This window comes from Canis aureus, chromosome 4, assembly GCF_053574225.1.
Source record: "Canis aureus isolate CA01 chromosome 4, VMU_Caureus_v.1.0, whole genome shotgun sequence".
Taxonomy (NCBI): domain Eukaryota; kingdom Metazoa; phylum Chordata; class Mammalia; order Carnivora; family Canidae; genus Canis; species Canis aureus.
In genome coordinates this window covers 61,351,597-61,376,104 of record NC_135614.1, presented here as the reverse complement: position 1 = coordinate 61,376,104, position 24,508 = coordinate 61,351,597, and the positions used below count along the sequence as shown (strand labels likewise).

The 24,508-nt window shown below is 42.5% G+C and overlaps 1 protein-coding gene and 1 long non-coding RNA gene across 10 annotated transcripts in view; both read right to left on the bottom strand.

The window, feature by feature from the left end:
- Positions 1-463: 463 nt before the first annotated feature.
- Positions 464-4,699, bottom strand: LOC144312834 (uncharacterized). The gene is made up of 2 exons (XR_013378465.1): positions 3,826-4,699; positions 464-1,154 (listed from the first exon to the last, which is right to left on the bottom strand). It is a non-coding gene; the product is annotated as an uncharacterized LOC144312834 (long non-coding RNA).
- A 14,365-nt stretch (positions 4,700-19,064) lies between these two features.
- The window catches only part of CSNK1A1 (casein kinase 1 alpha 1), a 50,240-nt gene continuing 44,796 nt past the window's right edge, over positions 19,065-24,508 (bottom strand). For 4 of the 9 annotated variants that reach the window (XR_013378462.1, XR_013378464.1, XM_077895939.1 and 1 more), the window contains one exon: positions 22,946-23,835. Coding sequence is in view for 6 of the 9 variants with exons in the window: in XM_077895939.1 (XP_077752065.1) it covers positions 23,771-23,835 (65 nt within the window). In the remaining 3 variants the exon portion in view is untranslated. Of the gene's footprint in view, positions 21,539-22,733; positions 22,809-22,945; positions 23,836-24,508 lie in introns of those variants that run through there. The other 5 variants (XR_013378463.1, XM_077895940.1, XM_077895943.1 and 2 more) reach the window with 2 other exon arrangements.

The following is a 24,508-nucleotide window of genomic DNA, read 5'->3' as shown; positions in this document are numbered from 1 at the left end:
CCCTCGCCCGGGATGCTGGTCTGCCTTCCAAGGGCCGGTCTGCCTCACCAAGTGTGGAGCAGAGCAACTGAGTCCCCCTCCAGCCTGTGTGTCCACGAAAAGCCAGAGACCCGAGAGCTGAGGGTGAGGCCTGACGAAGAACCTGGCCCCAATCACGTAATCCCGACTCAGGAAGACGTGAAGAGGAATCTGTACAGCAGTAAAAAAGCCAAACCCTGCAATAGGAGGCCACATGGAGAAGCTTCACAGACACAGCTCTGGGCAGGGAAAGCCAGACACAAAAGCCCACCTACTCTGCGACTCATTTAGGGGAAGGTCTAGACGCAGCCAATCCTGGGGTGATAAAGTCAGGAGGGTCTCTAACCTTGGGAAGCCTCCCGGGGTGGTAGAAATGGCTCGCGTCTTGGACTGGGTGGTGGTGGCCCAGGAGGCCGTACATATAAAAAGTCATCACGCTGCACGCTTCAGGTCTGTGCCTTTTATTATGTCTAATTTGTACCTCCAGCAAATAAGACAGATGTGAAGAAACCAGACGGTTTTGCTTGGGCTAAAAGGAGCTGACTAAGCTGTCTAAAAAATAAAAGATGGGCTTGGAGGAGCAGGGGAGAGGTGGTGACTGCCTCAGGGGGGGGGGGTGTTGGTAAACAGCCAAGATCTGGACCCCGGTTTTGTCCGTTCCCTCTTACAAAGTCCATAGTCTGGCACTTTTCAGGAGTTCCAGAACAGAGGGCAGGGACATCCTCTGCCCAGGAGGGGCCAAATAGCTTCTGCTGCTCTCTTAATTTGTTTAATCATTCCCTCATTTATCCACTTGGTGTTCACCAGGGGCTTGTGGGGGGCCCGCTACGTGCCAGGCGCTATGCAACATCCCAAGGATCCAGCAGTGAATGTACAGAGTGACAAAAACATCTGCTGTCACGTTGCTGTCATCCTGGCGGGGCCGAGATGGCTGTTATGTTAAAGTAACGGTGAAGTACATAGTATGTTAGTTGGAGAAAAATAAAACCAAGGAAGAGGTGAGGGGTGAAGGGCAGGTGTCGTCTTCAAACACGGTGATCCAAGAAGCCCAGAAGGTGACGTCGCAGCAAAGATCAGGAGGGCTCTGGGGGGATGGCAGCAAGTGCAAATGTCCTGAGGCTGCCGGGCTGCCATGTCTGGAGAGAGGGAAGCAGAGAGGGGTCAGGCTGGAGGGGTGATGGGGTGATTGAGGGAGAGACACAGAACTGCAGTCCGGGAGGTGACAAAGGCGCGAAAGGCAGGGTTTGTTCAGACTCGGGCTTTACTGGACCGAGGAACCGAGGAGGGGTTTTGGACGGAGGGCTGCCATAAGCTGGCTGTAAGTTTGTAAAGGATGACGCGGCCCGGGCCGTTTCTGCAAGTGACTCAGTGCGCTGTGCCTCTGCTCTTCCCCGCCCCCCAGCACCCCTGAAATGGAAAGAAGGGGAAGGGAGGGGGTGAGGAGCAGCCCCGAGCCCCCCTAGACAGGGCGTGCCAGGGCCCTTGGAGAATACAGACTGCAGACAAGAGCCCTTTCCTTGTAATGTCCCTGGAGCCTTTCCAAGGAGGCAAAGGCTGCCCAGCCAGGTTCACTGGAAGCTCCTGCCCAGAGCCAGAGAGGGAGAGGTGAGGTGGAGACCTGACCATCCCAGGGGCAGGGCGGCACCTCCTCTCCCCTCCTCTGAGAAGTGCTGACCTCACCGCCACTCCCTGACCTGGGAGGCCATCGCTTGGCTGGAGGAGGTGTGTGTGTGGGGGGGGGCTGCTGGGTGACTAAGGTCGACCTTCCCTGCCACAAGGCCTTTTTGAAGGGGGAGGGATGGGAGGCTGGCTCTCACTGCCTGCTGTGTGACTTACACACATCAAGCTCCCACTCTGGGCTGTTCTTCCTTCTGTAAAATAAGGGACTGGCTCAGAGGCTCCTGATTTTTTTTTTTTTTAAGACTTTTTTCTTTTTTTTTTTAATTTTTATTTATTTATGATAGTCACAGAGAGAGAGAGAGAGAGAGGCAGAGACACAGGCAGAGGGAGAAGCAGGCTCCATGCAGGGAGCCCGACGTGGGATTCGATCCCGGGTCTCCAGGATCGCACCCTGGGCCAAAGGCAGGCGCCAAACCGCTGCGCCATCCAGGGATCCCAAGACTTTTTTTCTCTTCTTAAGTAAGCTCTAAGCTCAGCGTGGAGCCCAACACAGAATTTGAACTCATGGCCCTGAGATCAAGACCTGAGCTGAGATCACAGAGTCAGACGCTTAACTGACTGAGCCACCCAGGCATCCCCAAGATTTTATTTTTAAGTAATCTCTACACCCAAGGTGGGGCTCAAACTCACAACCCCGAGATCAAGAGTCACATGCTCTGCCAACTGAGCCAGCCAGGAAGCCCTCCTGATTTTTCTTTCATTCTACTGCAGTAGCCAGAGATTTCTGCAAGCCTGGTCTCTACACTAAGGTCTGGGCCTTGAGGAGCTCAGGCGAGGGGGTCTCTCAGCTGAGCCTCAGGTCACTCACTGGCTTCTTAACTCGCCAAGGGTGAAGTGCGGTGTGTCCCAGGGGGGTGGACATTTTGCCTTGTCCTCACTGCTCATGTCACCTCACCAAGGAAACATGCCAAGCCTTATATTTTTTTGTTTTTGTGTTGTTGTTTTACTGACCAAACCCCCCCAAGCCCTATGTTGGAAGACACAGTATAGCCCCATCTTCTAGAGACCTGAAGTCACCCTTCCTGCTGCAGACAGTCACAGATTCTGCATGACTTAAGGAGCAAATGCCTACCTCTAGAGTCTAGTCTTCATGACCCCCACAGTCAAGGTACCCTCCTGTCAGCCATTGGAACTACACGGCAGCCTCCTCAGACCTCAGAAGGACATCACTGGGACACCTGGGTGGCTCAGTGGTTGAGCATCTGCCCTTGGTTCAGGTCATGATCCCAGGGTCCCAGGATCAAGTCCTACATCAGGCTCCCTGCATGGAGCCTGCTTCTCCCTCTACCTGTGTCTCTGCCTCTGTGTGTGTGTGTGTGTGTGTGTGTGTGTGTGTCTCATGAATAAAGAAATAAAATCTTTCAAAAAAAACCACCTCACTTTCCAGCCCTAGACCCTTGACTGGGCTCTGCCTAGAAAACCGTCAAGTCTGTCAGCTAGCCATTTGCAGAGACCTTTATATTGACCTATGTTTTATGAAACATTACTGAATTTTTATAAAAAAAACCCCTGTGGGGCCGGCATCATCCCCTTCTTTGGAGCCAAGGTGAGTGATCTGCCTAGACTCGTGTGGTTAGTAAGCAGCAGCCACAAACGACACCCAGATCTGTGACTCCAGGCTGCAGCCTTGGTCACTCACTCGGCTTCCCCGCGCCCCTCCGGGTGGGTCTCTATGTTCCGGGGGGACCACAGCCGTCTGAGGGCAGGGCCTGGGCCTCCTCCACCTCCTGGATGGGGGCCGTGGGCCCTGGTCATGAACACATGCTCTTTCCCTGGCTTCAGGGGGAGCATTTCCTAGTGTCCCCGGCTCAGGGCTGGGAAAGGGGGCTCTTTTGGGGCCACCACCCAGGGCAGGACTGGCTCTCCCAGGTGCCCCAGCGCTCCCTCCACTAGGCAGGTGGGGCCGACTGCTGCCCACACACGCAGCCACCATGACTCACCCGCAGCCTGGGCTCCACCCCGCTGGCCTGAAGAGCTGTGGAAACCAGCCCTGTCCGAGCTGACAAAGCAGCCCTTCACCCACTTTCCCTGGCAGCCCAGGCCCCAGCCCTGTGGTCCCTCCTCCTCCCCCTGGGGACCGTGGGCCTAAGGAGATAATGCTGCAAGCCTCTTAAGCGGTCTGCTTACCAGTCAGCTCTGTTCTTCATCCATCGAAATCTACCAAATCCACCACGTTCCCTGAAATCATGAGAAAGATTTCCTCGTGAAACAGGCCTCCGATTCTGAGGAATACGGTCCTCTTGGATTCTAACAATGGCCGCCAACATTCACCAACTACCTGCACGCTTGGCGCTATCTATCTAAACACACCAAAGCTTTTGAACCTCCCGAGATCCTGGGTGGGAGGATAAGACAGAGCAAACGTCTGTATCCAGTTGTGTGGGTGTAGGACTGACTGTCGCTGGTAGAGGAGAGAGCGAGCCTGGCTCACTGTCCGTGACACGGTGCAGACCAGTTACCCTGGCATCTGCCTCCCCCAGCTTCCGGGCTATTTCCAAGGCATCAAGCAGCCTTCCAGGAGCAAAGAGGATTCTGTTTCTGTTTCAGAGCAAAGGTCAATAATGCAAGAAGTTACGGATGTACACAGCTCTGATGTTGTGACTTTATTAGAAACGGGAGCAAGCCAAGGAGAGGGTCCTGGTGAAACCTGAGAGAATTAATGCGGTCAGAATGAGGCAAGAATCCAAGTAGGCCCAGATACAAAAGCAAAGTGAATGCTCTGAACTAAAATGCTAACAGAGGCGAGTTGGGGCCAGCGCCACACAATTTTCTAGAGTGGTTTAGTGAATCGGGTAGAGCCTGCTAGTGGCCTACATTGTATGAGAGCTGATTGTAAATGGCTCAAAAAGCTGACACCGAAAGCTTTCAGCAAACTTGCCTTTTAAAAAGCACATCATTTTGAACCCAGGAGGTGAATGTGGCAGGCCAGCTTGCAGAGGCCATCTCTTTGCTGATGCTGTTTTTAAGAGCAGCACCATCATTTTAGATTACCGGATTGATTGGCAAATTACACAGTGTGAGTCTTTGTCCCGCGGAGGTAGTCAGCTTAGGGAGAGAGTGGGAGGCGGAAAACAATCCTGATTTTCAGCTCCAGGGAATTTCAGGCACCAGATCCAGAGATTTGGACCTGGAGAGGGAAAAGGGGTAAGCCAGAGCTGGAGGAGAACTATCAGGGGCTTCTTGTGGGCTTAGGACGCTGAGACCTGTGGGTAGCTCTGCCCAAGCAGCCTCTACTCTCATGGGCCTCCAGTCAGTGGGCATATTGGCAACTGTTCTACCTTGTTCTGGAAGCTCCTTCAGGGAAACAGACTTAGAGAAAAGAGGTTGCCATGGCACAGCATTGAGGGAAGATCTAATGGAATTGTTCATTAATTTTTTATAAAAGATCTCTAAGTAATTTTTGGCGTGTATCTTGGAAAGAATTCAAAGAACTGAGTGGCACTGCAATAACTAAGCCCTCTCCAGCTCCATCTGATTATGCAAGCAAGGCTTCAAAATTCATACATGGATTAAAATGTACTAGCGGTAGTACTGATGGTGATTCCTGTCTCAGCCTAGACATAAATAGCATTGATGAATGTATATGTGAATGTGCGTTTAAAAAATCCCTCTCAGTAAATACAATTTAACCCTCCATATGCAAATAGCTATCAAAATTTGTAATGCACTTGTATGGCTTTTGGTCAATTAGGTATAAGAACTGCAATGGCATCTCTAGCCAGAAGAAATGACACTTCAAGGTTTATAGCCACAAGAAAATAAAATTATAATTGGAGGAATGCCTGGCTGGCTCAGTCAGTAGAGCATGAGGCTCTTGATCTCAGAGTGGTGAGCTTGAGCTGCACACTGGCTGTAGAGTTTACTTTAAAAAAAAAAATTAACATTGGAATTTAAGTGAGTATTTTTGTTTCAAAAAGGTACAAAATGGCAATCATTAAAAGACAGTAGGGCATGGGACACCCGGGTGGCTCAGGGGTTGAGTGTCTGGCTTCAGCCCAGGGCATGATCCTGGAGTCCCAGGATGGAGTCCCATATTGGGCTTCCTGCATGGAGCCTGCTTCTCCCTCTGCCTATGTCTCTGCCTCTCTCTCTGTGCCTCTCATGAACAAATAAAATCTTAAAAAAAAAAAAAAAAAAGACAGTAGGGCATGAAAATGAAGTGCAGGGCAGCCTGGGTGGCTCAGTGGTTTAGCACCTGCCTTCAGCCCAGGGAGTGATCCTGGAGACCCAGGATTGAGTCCCATATCGGGCTCCCTGCGTGGAGCCTGCTTCTCCCTCTGCCTGTGTCTCTGCCTCTCTCTGTGTGTCTCTCATGAATAAATAAATAAAATCTTAAAAAAAAAAAAAAGAAAACGAATTGTACGTATGATAAAGTCCTGTGGTGACAGTAGGATGAACATAAATAGGAGTTGGAAGAAGAGAAAGGAATAATGTAAAATTTCTGACCAGAATTTGCCCATGTACTTTTTTCAAGGGATGATGCTGAGCACCACTGACCCCAAAAGGTGTGGCTTCCGTTCCTCAACAAATACCCCAGCTCACCAAGCTACACTTGAAAGGAGGCCACATTGTAGATACCTTTTATTGACATTCCTTAGGGATATAATTGAAGATAACAATTTCAAAATTGTATTCTACTGGTGCTCAGAAAAGAGGCACCAATGTGCAGCACCCTGGCACCCTGTAAAAACCCTCCAAGAACATCCTTTGCAACTATTTAAGGTTATAGTAAAAAAATATATATTTTTTTAATTTGATGTCAGCTTAAAAGTGTACAAAGGGATACACCACTTTTCAAATGTCTTTTAGGAGACATGTGAGCAAAAGAGTATAAAGACAAAAGTGAGCAATGGCAATCAAGATGGCCATCCACACCCTACTTTTCTCAAGAAACTTATCTATGAGGCACTCGGCCATCTTAGTTGGTGGGGCAGATGACTCTTCATCTTGGGTTTGTGAGTTCAAGCCTCACACTGGGCATAGAGATTACTTAGGAAAAAAGAAAGGAAGGGAAGGAGGGAGGGAGGGAGAAAGGAAGGAAGAAAGGAAGAGAAAGGAGAGGAGAGGAGAGGAGAGGAGAGGAGAGGAGAGGAGAGGAGAGGAGAGGAGAGGAGAGGAGAGGAGAAAGGAGAAGAGAAGAGAAGAGAAGAGAAGAGAAGAGAAGAGAAGAGAAGAGAAGAGAAGAGAAGAGGAGAAGAGAAGAGAAGCTCTTACCTAACTTGCAGTTCCTTATTTTGGGAGGAGTGAGATCATTTGCTCTCCCTCTTTTCTGGTCTAAATCAATTCACACAAGAAGTATGGTATAGTGTGACCAGAAAACAGGATTAGGAGGGAAGAAACCACTATGCCATTTGCTTTGTGGCCTCAGTGTGCTCAGTTTCCTTTTTATTTTTTATTTTTTTAAGATTTTATTTGTTTGAAAGAGAGAGAGAGTATGGTGGAGGGGAGGGGACAGAGGGAGAGAGAAGAGAGAAGCAGATTACCTGCTGAGCAGGGAGCTGGATATGAGGCTCGATCCCAGGACCCCAGGATCATGACCTGAGTCGAAGGCAGATGCTTAACCAACTGATCACCAGGCGTCCCTATTTTTCTTTTTTCAAAGTGATCTCTACACCCAACATGGGACTTGAATTCATGACCCTGAGATCAAGAATCACAAGCTCCACTGATGGAGCCAGCCAGGTGCCCCAGTCCCTCTTTTCTGGTCCTCAGTTCCTCTTGCAAAGAGTACTGGATTTCTTTTTTCTTTTTTTTTCTTTTTTTAGAGACGAGTGGGAGAGGGAGCAGAGACAAGCAGGCTCCCAGCCGAGCACGGAGCCTGATATGGAGCTTGATCTCAGGACCCTGAGATTATGACCTGAGCTGAAACCAAGAGCTAAGACAATTAACCAACTGAGCCACCTAGGTTCCCCTGGATCATATTTTTATTTTTTTATTTATTTTATTTTTTATTTTTTAAGATTTTATTTATTTATTCATAGACACAGAGAGAGAGAGGGGCAGAAACACAGGCAGAGGGAGAAGCAGGCTCCATGCAGGGAGCCCGATGTGGGACTCGATCCCGGGTCTCCAGGATCACACCCCAGGCTGCAGGCGGCACCAAAATGCTGTGCCACTGGGGCTGCCTGGATCATATTTTTAAACATACACTTAAAAGGTACAACCTTGTCCTAAAGATTTATGATCATGAATGTCCCTTCACTTAAAAAAAAAAAAGTATAATAACATCTTTAGACTCTTTGCTATTTTTTAATATTTAAACCTGTGTTCTCTCCCCGTCTCCCCACTATGTTCCTAGAGAGGGACAAACACATCTCTGGGTGAAACATATGCCTGTTTTGAGACACTGTGTCCTATAGATTTCTGAGTTCCTATCTGGTTTGAAGTCCCTTGTCCCCTACCCCCAAGGCAGTCTTATCTCAGCTTTGAGCTAATGTTGTCCATGAGTCCATCAGTAAAGAACCATTCACTAAGCTTCTGCTCCTCACGTGCCTTTCCTCACACATGAACACTACAGACGGAAAGGGAGTCCTGGCCCTTGAGGAGCTCTCAATCTGGTGAGGGAGGAACATTCAGATGAGTAATCACAGAAGTATAACTGCAAACACAGGAAGGTGCTGCGGTGAGGCACAGAGGGAGAGAGTGGTCAGCCCTTCTGGTGGGATGGGTGAAACTTTCTAGAAATCTTTGGATTGAACTAGTGGGCAGGTTGGAGGAGAAAGTGGAAGGCGTTACTAGCACAGAGGAGTAGATGAAGACATGATGACACAGGGAGTTCTGGGAACTTCGAGTATATCTGGAGGGCAGAGTGTTGGAGATTGGGGCTAGGGATAGAAGTCAAGAGATTAGCTGGGATAGGTTGGTAAGCAGGAGCCAGATCATGGAGTCTGCTCATTATGCTGAAAGCTGGGGAGTGGGGGGCACACTCAGGAAGAATGATGTGCAGAATGACTGGGGAGGTTAGACCCAAGGCAAGGAGACTAGATCAGAGGCTACTGGAGCGGTCAGGATAAGGGATGATAAAGGCCCAGTGAAGGCAGAACCAGTAAGGACAGTGAGGAGTTGGACTTTGATAGAAAGTCAAGAAAAAAAGAAAAAAAGAGAGTCAAGGATCGTCCTCAGGTGTTCTGCTGGGAAGTTGCCATTCCTCGAGAGAATTAATTAGAGGATCAGCAGGCAAAATAGTAGATTCATGTGGAGACGAGGGATACTTAGCCATTGTAAGGCACGGTACTCGGTGCTCAAGTGGCACAACAGCTGGAGGTGAGAGATTATCACACACTGTGTGTGGCAAATCGCAGGGCACACGGCTTAACCCAAGTAACGAGCCACCTCAAGTATGGGCTCCAGGGCTGGTTAGTAACCAGATTCAAGTAAGTGCAAGTCCACCTCGGTGGATTTTGGGGGAGCAGAAGAGATGGCAGGTTCTGATGCGATGGGCAAGCCTAAGAAAGTACTTTCTAATGGATCAGTCTTCTTGAGGGGTCAGCACAGTTTGGAGGAAGAAAAAGAATTAAAGTTGCATGAGACTTAGGTAGGCCTGCAACAGACCTTTTGAAAACATATTTAAACACAATGCAACACACGCACAGCCCCTGGAGCAAAGGTTGATAAAATCCCTTTTGCAGCTAGGGAGGGAATTAGGGAGAGAATTCTACTTTCAAAGAGCTGAAGCTGGGGAGCTTTTGCTGATCTCTTTTGGGGGTAGTACTGACTGATGGGGAGCCATTTAAAAGCTTTGAATCTGACATCAGCATATAGATAGGAGAACCTGCCTGGCTCAGTCGGTGGAGCATGGGACTCTTGATCTCAGGGTTGTGGGTTCAAGCCCCATGTCGGGCATAGAGCTTATTTAGAAAAAATATATTAAAATCAGCACATAGACAAATAAATTATTTATTGTTATTTGCATAGGTTCTAGATAGATGTGGCCTGGCAACAGATCTTAAAAAAGATATAATTCAGGATTTTAATTGACCACAAATGCAATGAATCAACAGCATAGTAGTGCTGAAAGGAAGGTAATACTACCCTGGTCTGCATGAATATTCTACAGCAGTCTTACTGGTTACCTTCTTGTGCTAGTTTGAGTACAAAGTAAAAAATGAAATTATGACTTCTACCCTAAAAGAAACTCCTCTTCCTGCAGGGGAGACACACACTTTTTTCTTCCTTATTGCTATGCCAACAGAGATACGGCCCCCCCAAAGGTCAAACAACTGTTGGTCATTTATGGGAGAGTTGCAACACTAAACCCTCAGCAGAGAGGCAGATTATTTCTCACTGTGTTTATATATTTCTTAGCAACGGGAACTGCATGGCTTGTTTTCCTATGTGACAAGCCCTGACAGTGGCAAGAAAATCTGTGCCAGAGAGCCATGGGAGTTTACTGGCTCTAGGCTCTGCCTTCCTGGAAAACCTAGCCTGGATACCTGAGGGTATAAACAGCCAGAGGCAGTTTTCTGACACATCTGACTTTCTCTACAACGCTACTTGCAAACAATCTGCGACCAAGAAAATTGGAACTACCTGAACACCTATCCTCTCCCTTACATTTGTAAGCCTCCTTTGCAAATAAGAGTGGACCTGACTGGTTCTGGCCAATGGTTTACAGAAAAAAAAAAGTGACACACATCACTCCCTGAGGCAGTTCACTGTTGACCTATCCCCAGTGTCTTTCTCTGCTGCATTAGCCTGGAAGGCCAAGATGTATTTCTCACATTAAGGAGAAATACATCTTGCATAAAGCCGTTATTCTCAAGTTTGGCCATTGCAGCAATTAGCATGAAGTTTGTCTTGACTAATAAACTGTGAAGCTTCCTTCTTGACCTCCCTGTATGGCACTGTTGACTTACTGGATGTCCTTCACTGTGACGACTCTCATTCTTCAGTGGTTCATTATCCTTTACCTTTTTTTTTTTTTTTTTAAGATTTTATTTATCCATGAGAGACAGACATACACAGAAAGAGAGAAAAAGAGAGAGAGAGGCAGAGACAGAAGCAGGCTCCACACAGGGAGCCCAACTCAGGACTCGATCCTGGGTCTCCAGGATCACACCCTGGGCCACAGGCAGCGCTAAACCACTGAGCCACCCGGGCTGCCCTATCCTTTACCTTTGTATGCCCTGGGGTACTATGTTCAACCCTCTACACATCCAGGTCAAAATGGAATCTGGAAAAACTCACCTAGTCTTGGGATTTCAATTATCACCCCTCTGGTGACAACTTCCTAATCTACATCTCTGACTTGGGGTACTTCTGACCTTATGCCTTAAAGTCATGCAAAATATGGGGCTTCACAGGGTTCATGGATAACTGGTTTTAATAGATAACAAAACCCTGTTAAGATGTATGCATTAGGTTTCCTCCCTAAATTGACATTTCTTAAAAGTTTGCAACTTAAAGGGATTTTTTTATGTCAAGCATTTACAAAGTAATTTTAACCCACGTTCTGAGGGTTACAAACTAGGACAAAGAAATGATGAGTTTTGTAATCTGAAACCTGTTATGTACTGATCAACAGGAACACCCTGGAATGAAAGGTTTTTCCAACTTCTCTCCACAGCTCATTTCTAGTTACCAACATGCCACCAAATGTGGAGCTGGGAAGAGATGCACAGTTTTTGTGAAGAGGAGAATGCTTCAATCTCCCCTTGTCTGGGGCAAATCTTTTTCCCAAATGGGGTTTCTGACTTCATTCTGTACTCAGCCACCAGTAGGGCCACAATCCGGAGGTTATTTCCTTTTATAGGTGAGCAAACTGAAACAAATCATTGGTCTTCTGTGCAGGTTATCTTCCCAGGTTCCCTTCATTTCTCATTTGGTCTCATTCTCCTGTGCCAGTGTTGCTCAAATTTTAGTGAGCATGAGAATCGCTTGAAGGTTCTTCTTAATAAACAGATTGCTGGGCTCCATTCTAAGCTCTATTCAGTAGGTCTGGAGCTGGGCATGAGAATTTGTATTTCTAACAAATTCCCACATACTGCTATTGGTTCCCAGGACTATATTGATGACAGTCACTACCCTGTGCCTAGGGTAGCAGTTTAGCAGCTCAAAAGGGCTCTAGCTGGACGTTTTCCTAGACCTGCAGCTAACCAGCTCTGTGACCTTGGACAGGGTATTATTCCAAAGGAAGATCACAAGCTTCAAGCTTCAATGATCGTATTGACTTTCCAATGTATTGTTATTTTGTTTATCCATCTTAGCTGGTTACTATTCCATATATAGCATTTGGAGACACAAAAGCAGAGCATTGGGTATCTCCAGATTTTGCAAGCAGCAAAGTCCCCCATCAGGCTTAATATTCTCCTGGGTGACAATACACACTAAAATTAATGTACGATATTGTCTTTCTTGATGCTGTTATAAACACAGCACATTTTCCTCTAAAGGTAGAAATTGAAGATAGACAAATGGCATTTATAAAGACATTGAAGGCGCCTGGGTGGCTCAGTTGGTTAAGCATCTGCCTTCAGCTCAGGCCTTGATCCCATCCTGGGAACGAGCCCCACATCGAGCTCCCTGCTCAGTGGGGAGCCTCTCTCTCCTGCTCTCCCTACTTGTGCTGCCAAACACATAAATTTTTTTTTTTTAATTAAAGACATTGAATACATTTATTCTACTGGGGCAGATTATTAGCCTTAAAGTCCAACAAAAAGATTTCCTTCAGTATGTAACAGCACCCAGGGACTCCTAACCATCATCACCAATTTAGAAGGTTATTGAGCCAACTGTTAGTATCATGAGCATGACATTGTAGGCAGACGTGGGATTGATGTAAAGGGATGATATTCTGCTGTCTGCTGGGGAAACCACCTCATCTCCACCCCCACCCACCGCCCAACACCTCTCATAAGTCCAGTTTATGCTTGCAGCTTGGATTTTCCCATACCTTGTCATCCTCTGCCCCCTACCACTTAAGGTCATTTTCTCTCATTATTTCCATGCTGATTTCCTCCTTGACTGCAGTGCAAGGGCTTGTATTTGGGCTAAACGGTCTTTACTTCTGAATTATTTAAACTTTTTGTACAAACCCATGTATAGCTTACATATGACTCAGGTAATCTCATTATAAGAGATGTGGAATCCCTACCATCCACTGCCTGAGCCACTTAGCTGGCTCCACACTAGAGTATCAGGCCAGATTAAATTACTCCTGTGAGTGTGTTCTGGTACCATTCCTCCAGGAATAGCCTCAAAAGTGAGGAGTCTCCTTTGCCTAATGGAATCTTACTCATCCTTCAAGATGCAAGTCTGATTGTCTCCTCTGACTTCCATCTGCTTCACTAGTATTGCACTTATTTTGGTAACATCCCATATTGCGTAGTCTCATATGAATTGTCACTCCTGAATTCCCAGGGAGTGGCACAGTGCCTGGCACTTGAGACTCAGTAAATGCTCTTTATCTGCTAATCTATTTGTGCATAAAATTAATCCCTATTACTGTTTGTGCACGACTTGCACTTCTGTACACAGGCTTGATAAAAAACCATACATGCTTTGTCATATAATATTCAAAATAGAGAAGCAGTAACATACTTTCTTCACCATTTTGCAAGGGGCAGGGTGGTCAAAATATTAAAAATACTCAAGAATACTGTCATGTTTTTTGGTCTTTATTCTCACATGTGCACTTGCACCCACACATACCATCTAGAAGCTAACTTAGTATGTTTTACAGTGCTTCTAAATCTAGACTATATCATTACACTCTTAATGGAGTTGCATGTTACTATAGTTCAAACCAGTTTTGCAATTAATAAAAAATATTTACTTAGCAACTGTTGAGAGCAGTTCCTAAAAATACCCACCTTCCCCCTTTCTTCCAATCCTAAATATCTAATGCACTTTATCACCACCAAGATTTGTGCCACTGTCCATTGGCAGAGAACCAATGTATGGCTGCCTGACATCAAACAAGAAATTGTTTCCAATGGTTATTCAAACTATTTACTTCTCTGTACAGTAACATTGCAGACTTTATATGGTAATGTTGAGAGAGGGCTACATTTTTTCTACCTAAGACACTATAGTCCATAAATGTCATTACCAAGCTATAAAAGTACTACAGTACTGAAGGAATACCCTTTCAGTGAATGGATTAATGTATTAGAATAACCTACACAGACCTGATTGTGTGAAAATGCTCCAAAAATGTACAGGAAATAGGGATCCCTGGGTGGCACAGCGGTTTGGCGCCTGCCTTTGGCCCAGGGCGCGATCCTGGAGACCCAGGATCGAGTCCCACGTCGGGCTCCTGGTGCATGGAGCCTGCTTCTCCCTCTGCCTCTCTCTCTCTCTGTGTGTGACTATCATAAATAATAAATAAACAAAAAATTAAAAAATGTACAGGAAATATAACCACAAAGAAAAGTAACTTGACCAAATTTGTGTATCTAGTAGAATGCAATTTTAATGCATTCCACTCTTGATCATAGATAGCGTATCTTACACAACCCAACACTGACAATTTTTTTAACCCCACAGGTTCCCACCTGCCCAGCCCCACGCCGGGGACTTGGGGGCGCACGCGCACGGCCCCACAGCCACCGGGCAGCCCCGTCCCGGCCGCCGCCAGGACCCGTGGGTGGCGCGGCGACCCCAACCCGCGGGGGTGGGGGTGGACGGCAGAGTCTGGGGGGAAGGGACTGTCCCCACGGGCCCGACCGCCCTGACCCCAGGCGGATCGGCGACCCCCAAAGGTCTTTTAAACCTCTGCGCCGGGCACGCTAGGTACCTGGGCAGGGGTGATACTTAATTTTACATTTTAATTGCTTTAAGGTGATTTCAAAATTTTTTTTTCCCGATTTTTACTAAGACCAGTGAGTAGCAAAACAGGCTAACATTTTCTTGCCATCATTAGCACGCAGATGAGGTACTTGGTGTAACTAGGTAAAAGTTGGCTGATAAATGCAATATATAAACGAATTGCTCTGGCTTGATGGCAAGTGCCACTGGGAGGGAAATTCTTTTTGGCCTGGGTTCTAGTCTTCGTTGTGGTTAATTTCAGTACATGAATCTTTCTGGGCTTCACTTTCATCAACTGATTTTCAACAGACTGAAGAAAACAATGTAGTATTTGGCCCTAAATGCAGACTCTACCAACATCCCAAGCTTATTTCTGAAAACCTTTTAGGGCATGGTTTTGGACTTTTAACTCCTAGGCTGCCATCCCATTTGATATGCATTTAAAGATATACAGACAACAAATTATTTTAAAGGGGTAAGTTGTTAGAGATGTCAAGAGCATGGAAGTAACTACTGCAGCCCTGTGGTTCAGGATCCTCAAAATTAAAAGGGAGACATGACTTACCTCATGGGAGGCTGTGACAATTAGGCGAATACATGTAACACACTTGGAAAGGTGCCTGGCATATAGCATTCAACAAATCATGGTTAATATTATCAACCTCTTTTTTTAAAAGATTTTATTTATTCATGAGAGACACAGAGAGAGAGAGAGAGAGGCAGAGACACAGGCAGAGGGAGAAGCAGGCTCCATGCAGGGAGCCCAATGTGGGACTTGATCCCAAGACTTGGGGATCACACCCTGAGTCAAAGGCAGACACTCAACCCCTGAGCCACCCAGGCGTTTCCAACCTCTGGCTTTCAAATGGTGACAAAATTTATATAGGGATGGGTACCAGGTCTAACCATATAAAAACTAAAGGAAATCAGGTTTCGATCCTGGCTCTGTAAAACTTGACAAAGGTTGTATCTTGGGTAATCCTACTTTTCTCAATTATTTTCTAATGGAAAGAATATTAGTTGTTTCAGGACTGTTATAATGAAGTCAGATGAAGCACAACATTTTGACAACTGTCAAGTTCTATATGGATTCAAATTCTTTAATTCCCCAAGACATTCTATGAAACTTTCAATCTTTAAAATGGGGACAATTACACCACCTTTCCAACTGAGTGTCCAGGCTAGTTATTTCTTAGAATATCTCCTGGCAAGGTGTATTTTTACATAGCAAGTAATAGTTTTAGGATGACATAAACATTCCTGCTCATCAAAACTGTACCTTCTCCCTTTAGTAAAATTATGACTTTTCAAACACAGCATTACTTTTCTTGGCTGGTACTCTTTTAAAATAAGCTTTCCCTTCTCCCCATTTTTTATACGAATAAAGAAATCATGGATATTTAGTGTTATATTGTAATCAATACTTTCATAATCACATTTGGCCAATAGGAACATTTGGGGTGTGACTCCAGCATTCTGAAATGCACTCATCATTTTTTGAGATTTCCTTTCATTCTGGCACAACAGAATGTTCCAGGTTCATCTTCTATTTTCTCTACCCCAGCCCTGAAGCTGGACATTTCTCCAAGAACCCATGGTTCCTTTCAGTATTTAGAAATTAAGATGTGGGTGCTCAGGTGTGCTCACTGCTACTGTTAATAGCACAGGTTCCAGACCCTCAGCGAACACAGCTGGAAAATAAAACACGCACACACACACAGAATATTAAAGTCATGAATGACAAAGGGTGAGGAATTGTTCCAAATTAATAAACACTACACAGACACAACTAAGTACAATAAATGGCCCTGTGTTGGATCCTGAACAACTTGAAGTGTTACAAAAGACACTTGGGATAACTGATGAAAACAGGCTGAACTAGAAAATTGGGTCAATCTTAAAATATTCTGATTTTGGTAACTGTACCACGATTAATATGGGCAGGTCTTTGTTCTTAGAGAAATCTACATTAAAATATTTAGGTACAGAGGCACCTGAGTGCCTCAGTTGGTTAAGCATCTGACTTTTGATTTAGGCTCAGACCATGATCTCAGGGTTGTGAGATCAAGTCCCTTATAGGGCTCTGCACTGGCTGTGAAGCCTCCTTATGATTCTCACTCTCCCTCCCTCTTCTCTGAACCCCTCTCATGCTCTAATAAAAAAAGATAAATAAAAATAAAAATGTTCAATGCATGCTTTAAAGAGATGTGCATAACAATAAAGGGGCAAAATGCAAACTGTTCAATCTGTTGAGCAGTGGGACTCATTTTACTAGTCTTATACCAAAGTAACAAAAATTAAAAGCTTAATAAGCACCTTGTAAACTAAAGGCCTATATAAAATGCAGACAATTTCTGCAGATATTGACTCAGTTCACGGAGATGACCTAGCTCTGGCCTTAAGGTTTGAACCATGATACTTAGTAGATAAATGTACAACTCATGATTTTAAATCAACGAAGTCACAAAAATTTTTAACTCAAAAATAAAGCTAAAACAATCTGTACTTCACAGCTTTCTTAAAGATTTACACCCAAGATGGGGCTGAACCTCACAACCTGGAGATCAAAAGTGGCATGCTCTACTGAGCCAGCCTGGTGTCCCTATAACCTCTTTACTGGTATCAAAGAGGTGTCTGGGTGGTGCAAGGGTTTAAGTGTCTGACTCTTGGTTTCAGTTCTGGTCCTGATTTGAATCCTATCAAGGCCCACATCAGGTTCCTTACTCAGCTGGAGTCTGCTTGAGACTCTCTCCCTCTACCCCTACTTCTCACTCTGAAATAAACCTTTAATGGCATCAAAGAAATGTATATACAAACACCTAAATTTTGCTATAGGTGAAGGTAGTTTTGGGGATAGTAACTGAAAATACTGGTTTCCTATTCACTGGTTTTCCACACCCTTTTGCTTTCATGGAATGGCCCTGGTCTCCCTACAGCTCCCATGTGTTGCCTACCTCCATTAGATTCCTTGAGTACTTTGTGATCCTTTCAAAGAGCACTTGATTTTTAACTTCCCTTTATGGTCCTACACCAGTTTTCTACCTTCCATACTTAGTTCTTTCAGAGTTTTCATTTACTGCTCACTATTGATCTGCTCCCACATTTGTCTACACTTCCATTTTTAAAACCTTAAACTCTAGGACCGTTTGTCCCTGCTGGGTGCTCTCATAGCACCTAAAAGCTTATTCTTACAGCAATAGTTACATTGAGCTGTTGAAAGGGTTTTGGTCACTTCTGAACTCCCGGTAGCTGCACAGCTACGGACAGTCTAAAATCAATTTGGAATGTGCACTGTGATGCCAAAATAATTCAGTTCATTTCTTCAAATCCTTCTGCAACCAAATACGCACCTATAAAAACATAACATGACTGGAGTGATAGAATGGCCATGTGATGTAAGAAATCCTCAATTTGAGTATCAGACGACTAACCAGAACTCATACATACTCTGGTTGGCTTCCTCGGTATGAAGGATGTGGATCTAACCTACTGATCATTTAAACACTCTATCCATCTCTACCTTACTCTTCTACCCATTCAGAAGTCATTTAGGGAGTCAGGTGTTCTGGCTCAGGTCTAGGGTAGTACTGACACCAGAGAGCCGTTCCCAGTACTTAAACCATCACCATCACAAACATGTCTTCATAGTAGCCAATAGGAGCCATTCCTCAAAAACAAAAACAAAAACAAAATAAAACAAAACAAAACAAAAAACGTCTTTGAGGGATCTGGTATGGTAAAGGCAAAAGGTCAAATGAACCAATTCACCCTGTCAGGCTGAAAAAGAACAGGGACCAAACAACAGAATGAAGTGTGAATTCCCAGGTCTCTTCAACTTGCAGTTTTCCTTCTCGTCGTGCATTCTAGTTATGGTGGGTCCACAATGTCGTTTGACCACAACCTAAAACATGCCTTGAACAGCTAGTCTAATAGTTCCCCTCTTGCTCAACGTTTTCATTACTTTTGCCTTTTGCCTATGTTCTCAAAACTGATCTAACAAGTCATTTCAGAAAATAACTCATTTCATTGCAACAATGTACCATTTGGTGATGCACAACCTGGTTAGATTGACTTACTCTTGATTCATCACCATCTTTGGCCATTTAAAAGGGGACAGCATATCTGAGATGAATTGTTTTTGAGACTGCTACACCTCATAAAGACTTACTTACATTTTTATTACATGGTTATTCATATTAAAAACAGAGAAAACCTAAAATATTGATACATATCCATTTCTCTCAGGAAGAGTCTCTAAAGGGACTGAATTTTCTGGAGCTGGGAGTCTGGGGCACCCTTCTTAGAAGTCCCACAGTTCATTCTACTCAAGTTAAAAGAACCCATTCTCTGTATTTCAGCAAATGTTAGGGAACACTAACTTATTGACTTGGGTTCTAAAATCTTGTTTTGTATTTTTATTACAATGGAATTAAGTTTATAATCATTACAGTATTCTCTGCTTGAAACATTTTAATAGTGTTGCAAGGACTAGTAGAAATAGGAAAATCTCTTGCTAGTTGTTGATGGAAAATAGTAGTAAACGCAAACCTCCAAAATGTCACTTGTAGGCCATAGGAGCAGGAGCACAACCATATGGGAGGAGATAACCAGTCTCTCCCTTCATATATATTCTTTTTTATTTTCTTGTTATACCTTCCCAAAACAGAGACATTCAACAGTAGTTAGAATGGCCATCTCCCAACATTTAAAAAAAACTGCACCCCCCAATGGGTGAACAAAGTAGAGTAGTAACCTAGAGTTCAGCTGGGTAAGCCACTGCGGAGCCTTAAGTGGTGAGGTCTTCCAATTTCAGAGTGATGTGTCTTCAACTTGTATCATCATTTTAGTGGAAAAACATAATTTAATTTTGGTGAAATGAGATTCATCTCCCGACAGGATTAGTAACAGCATTCACTGAATTTCACATTCTTCTTTTGTGAACTGTGAAGAAAATGAATGGTAGCTAGAAGATCAATGGGATTCCAGCTCCAGCTGCAGATGGAATGAAGATATACCAGGACAAAAACACCTATATTTTGATTTACAAAGCTAACAGCAGTTTTAAATCTGCAACTTAATTACAGACCAACTACACCACAACCTTTTCAAATGGCAAAAATACAAAAAAGTTAAGTGTTACAAAAATATTTCAGAAAAAGTGCATAGTCTAAGTGCATAGTAAATAAAAGCACTGAAAAATATCTTGCTAGAGGGAGTTCAGCTTGGAAAAGTTATTACCAAAGCTAAACATTTTTATTTTACACAAACTATACTCAAAAATAGCTTTATGAGACTGATTTCTGGCTAAAAGTATCAAAGGGTTTATTAGTCAAGAAACAAATACCTTAACTGACATGGTGGACAGAAAAAACACAAGTAAGCTGCCTACCTCAAGTTTGCACTCATTAAGATTTCTGCATGTGATGGTGCTAACAGATCTTTAATAGCAGAATGTGGTACTCATGGGATTATTGCTAAAGTAGTTTTAAGAAAGAAAAAAGAAAAAAAATTAAGCCTGACACAATCCGACCAAATATGTGTCAATGTACAGTTTCAAGGTTATTTTTACAAAATACCTACATTTACACAACAGGTCCTGTCACATTTTCAGACAAAGGTTCTTTTAATCTACAAATGAATAAATTACACTATTTAAAGAATTACTGTCAAGCTTTTCTTTCTCTTGGGTCAGAAAGAGGCAAGAAATGAGTGCATTTAAGATTGAGAGGAAGCACAGATAACTGAAGGAAAATAGGGGCAAAGGGAGGGTCAGCAATCATATGAACCTCACCTGGTGGGATGCTCTCCAAGGTTAAGAATCAATCTGCTCAACTCCAATTAACAAGGAATTTAAAGAAAAACTACAAATGGTAGTTAAACCCTTTAACGCTTTCATTCTTATTCAAAATCAGTCCAGCTGTGTAGTCTGAGGCTGCAGGAATTACAACACCAAGTCCTGGCAGCTGCAGCTACTAGGTATTGTGCCTGCAAGTCATTAAAAAAGGAAAAATAAAAGAATGCCTTACCCCTTCAGACGAAAGAATAATTTTTTTAAATAAAAAAATCTGAGGAAAAGTTATAACACTAAATCTAAAATGATTTGCAAAGGAATAGTATGTAACAAATGGCTTGAAGTAGTCTATTAAAAAATTGGGGAGATTTTGATTTCATAGTGAGTCAGCAAGGCATTTTTGTTGTTAAAAAAAATCTCATTTCCTTACAGAAACAGTTTTTAGTTTTTAATGAACTTGTAAACAAAAAGCTCCCATTTCAAAATAAAAACAAAATCCCAGATCATATAGATGTTTACAGTGATTACATTTATCTAAGCAACATACATACATGTTCAGTTGTAAGATGTTAACTAAACTTCTGTGACAAATATGCTTTTTTTTTTTTAATACCAAGAACATTATAGAGTTAATGCAGAGTCCTAAGGATAATCTAGTAGTCACTAAGTTTTTCTTAAGTCTTCACTTTAGATGCTGTTATTTCTAGCACAGGTAAGCAGGCAGAGTCTTTCGTATGCTCAAACACTGGAATCTTTGGTTGCTACCATATCAGCTGGCTTGCAAACAAGAAGCCAACCATTTTAAGAATGTTTTAAGTGAACAACTTGCAAACCCCAGGGATGGATAAACCCTAAGAATGCACAATTGTGAGCATTTACAACCATCACAACTGTGGCTGAAGACTGTTCATGCCGTTCTTCTGAAATGAGATCTCAAAGCAGTATAGTTCAAAATAAAAGATTTTAACAAAAAATTGGCATATGCACAATTTCTCCACCAATTTGTGTGTCAACCATTTAGTTAACTTTTCCACTTGAAAAAATGCAATAGAAAACTGGACACCATGTTTCACTATCTCAGTTAATATTCACAATTACAGCGGCTACAACTCAGGACACGGCATCACCAATGCTGCCCAGAGCCAGTTTATACTGAAATTAAGTTCTTTACACCAAGTAAATGGTTGTTCACAACCACTGGCTAGTGTACATATGAACTAAAATTCCTAGAATTGGGGAGAAACAAATGCTGCTCCGATCATCTGCTCTGCTTCTTCTGTTCCTCGATTCATGCTTAGAAACCTGTTAAAAAAAAATCAGAACAGAAAAAATAATTAAAATTCCAAGTTAAAAAAGATTAAAAAAAAAAAACCTACACCCAAATTTGGGAAATTGGATGAAATTGAGCTAATAATTACTTGAGAATGGTGATTTGTGTTATTTTCATCTATTTGAAAATGACTAGCTCAATTTTTAGAACAACAAAAAACCTTTTTCTGGATGCTTTTAGGTAGGAGTTGTATCATTCTTCCCAGTCAGCACACAATTCTCAAGCTAGAGAATTACTGGTGGTTCCAATAAGCCGGTTTTGTTTACTTCTATTTCTCTAGTACCTAGAGCATACTATGTGTTCTAATATTTATTGAATGAAAAACAGATTGCTTTGCCTTAAAAACTACAAAGTATATACATTTTAACCATACTGTGTGCAGGAACCTCTCTGCACATTATTTCTGATGCATATAAGTAACAGTAAGCTTTAACAATGAATGTATTCAAAAGATAATTGAATTATTCCATAGAACACAAAACTGCTATGTATATGATTTTTATACACAAACCATATACCTTTCAAAATTTTTTACTTTCATCAATTACATTAAAAAGGAAAGGTTTTGCTCCAGATTTGAAAATATAAACAACTGAAGCCTTTACTTTGGCTTTCTTTACTTAAGCCTTCCCACCCTACACACACTACCCTCCTCCCCCACAATTAGACTTTTAAGACTTCCACATCCAGGCAGGTTTGAATAGAAAACAGCTTTAGGTAGTAATAGCTGCATGTTCCATCTTTGGTTAAAGACCACTAAAGGAAATGCTGATCTCTATTACCTACAAGCTTTATATATGGCTAGAGACAGAAAGGAAATATGCCTACTTTTCAACAATAACATGAGAATCCCATTAGTACCCTCTTCTCACCAACAGCCATTCTTTGAGGTGCCCATGTCCCTTGATTCACCACCCCCTGCAGGCTCATTATAACTCTTTCTAGCCCACTCTGATCTCTCACTTCTTTAGCACTGAAATCACATTTTTCTTAATCATAAACTTCTCCCTTTTTTGTGCTTCTCAAACATTTGGTGGGCCATCTCCAATGGGCTTTGTGGGACAAATAATATGCTTCTATAATTTACTTAGCACGCATATATGCCCTTTTTTCCCCAGAATAATGTCAAATATTTATAGATCATTTGTTGGTTAATACTGTCTCAACCTGTTAACTAGGAGCTTTTCCATTTGAGAACAGAAAGTCATCTTCATCCATTTAAAAATATATTGTGCTTGAGACCTGAGGACAAACAAGTAAGTGTCATATACTTCTTTCTCTCTCTACATTACTAACAGAGTAGGCACACAATAGACCTTTGTTGCCTGCCCAAGTATTAAAATTCATAAAGCAAATGCCAAAAATGAAAAACAAAACAATGAAACTTTCTGAAAATGTACTTCACCACAGGAGTATTTGGTGTATTACTAAACAGAAATACCAAGGTAAGTATAAAAAGAAACGGCTGTCAAAGCAATGAATTAAATTTTAAAATAAGACCATATTCTGTAACCTAATTCCAATGTTAAAATACAGAGTATCAAAAGCAGATTAACACTATGAATTAGCTAAACAGAAATGACCCTTACCCTGATGAGCATTTGAAGTCCTGCAATTATACTTAAATATGATAAAGAAAAACATTTACACAACTACTAAAACAGTTTATCATAGCTTGCTATGCAGTTACAATATATGGAGTAATTTAATCACTATGTTGAATATACAAAACAGCCTTAAAATAGAAACCAGTCACTAACTAAAAAGAAAAGGTAAGTTATGTCAACAAAAATATTAGAAAATTTGGGGTCTTTAATAGGGATAAAAATTATATCTAAATAAGAATTTATCTGTTCATCTTTTAATCTGGTATTTGAGAAATTACTGGGTCAATTAATGATTACAATTGCTTAGGGATCAGACAAAGGCTAGCCTAAAAATATTCCTGGTAGAATAGAGCAGTCACATCCAGATATAACTCTTCAGGTTGGCCAGTGGTAGGGTATGTGTGCATCCAGGGATCAATGCTTCTCCAGTGAATTGTTTTAAGATGTTATTGAAGTTAAAAGAAAAATCTCAATGGGAGCATTTAGCAGGTAATTCAGCATTCAATCTTCGAATGCTAAGCATTCTTTTTCCCCAGCCTGCATGAGTCCTTGGTTTTTATCTTGTAGTTTGGGTAGTCTTCTCCTGGCTTCTGGCTTCTAAAAGTCCCAAAACCCATCTTCACTGCAACAACAGTTAAAATAAGGAATGGAACCCTTTGTCCCTAAAAAAAAAAAAAAAGGAAAAAACAAAGTTAAAACAGGGTTGGACAATCACTGGGATCACTGAATTATAATAGCTACATTTAAGTTCCTTTTCAAATCTGCAAAAGGAAAAAAATGTTTATGTGTATTTAACTAATGAGATTCTACCCCTTACTCCAAAATCTGAATAGTATATATCAGCTCTTACTTCTGAATTCACTTCATATGTCCTTGACTTTCTTTTTTAAACAGAACCACAAACTAGTTCAAAGGGCTATTTATATAATAGTATGGCTTGATGGGCTTTTGAAATTTTTGGATCCTTTCACAGTAGAAGACAGAACTTTTAAAAAATAGTTTGAAGACAATATTCATCTTCACAATGCAATGCCATTTATGAGTCAACTTTTCTATAACATGCTTGTGTGGAATTTTTGTTTGCACAAAAAATCAGATCAAGCTTGGACAATTTTGAATCAGACTGACACTATAAAAGTTAATTAAGAAAAACAAAAACAACTACAATAACTTTTCCTAACTAAAAAAATGTATTAGAAATTGGGAAAGAAAATACATTTTATTTCTATCACTACAAATAAATGACATCTTAAGTATACAAAGTACACATTACCCCTAAACTGTATTTAAAAAAAAAAAAAAAACTGATTTCTTTTGTCTTCCCTAATAGAGAAT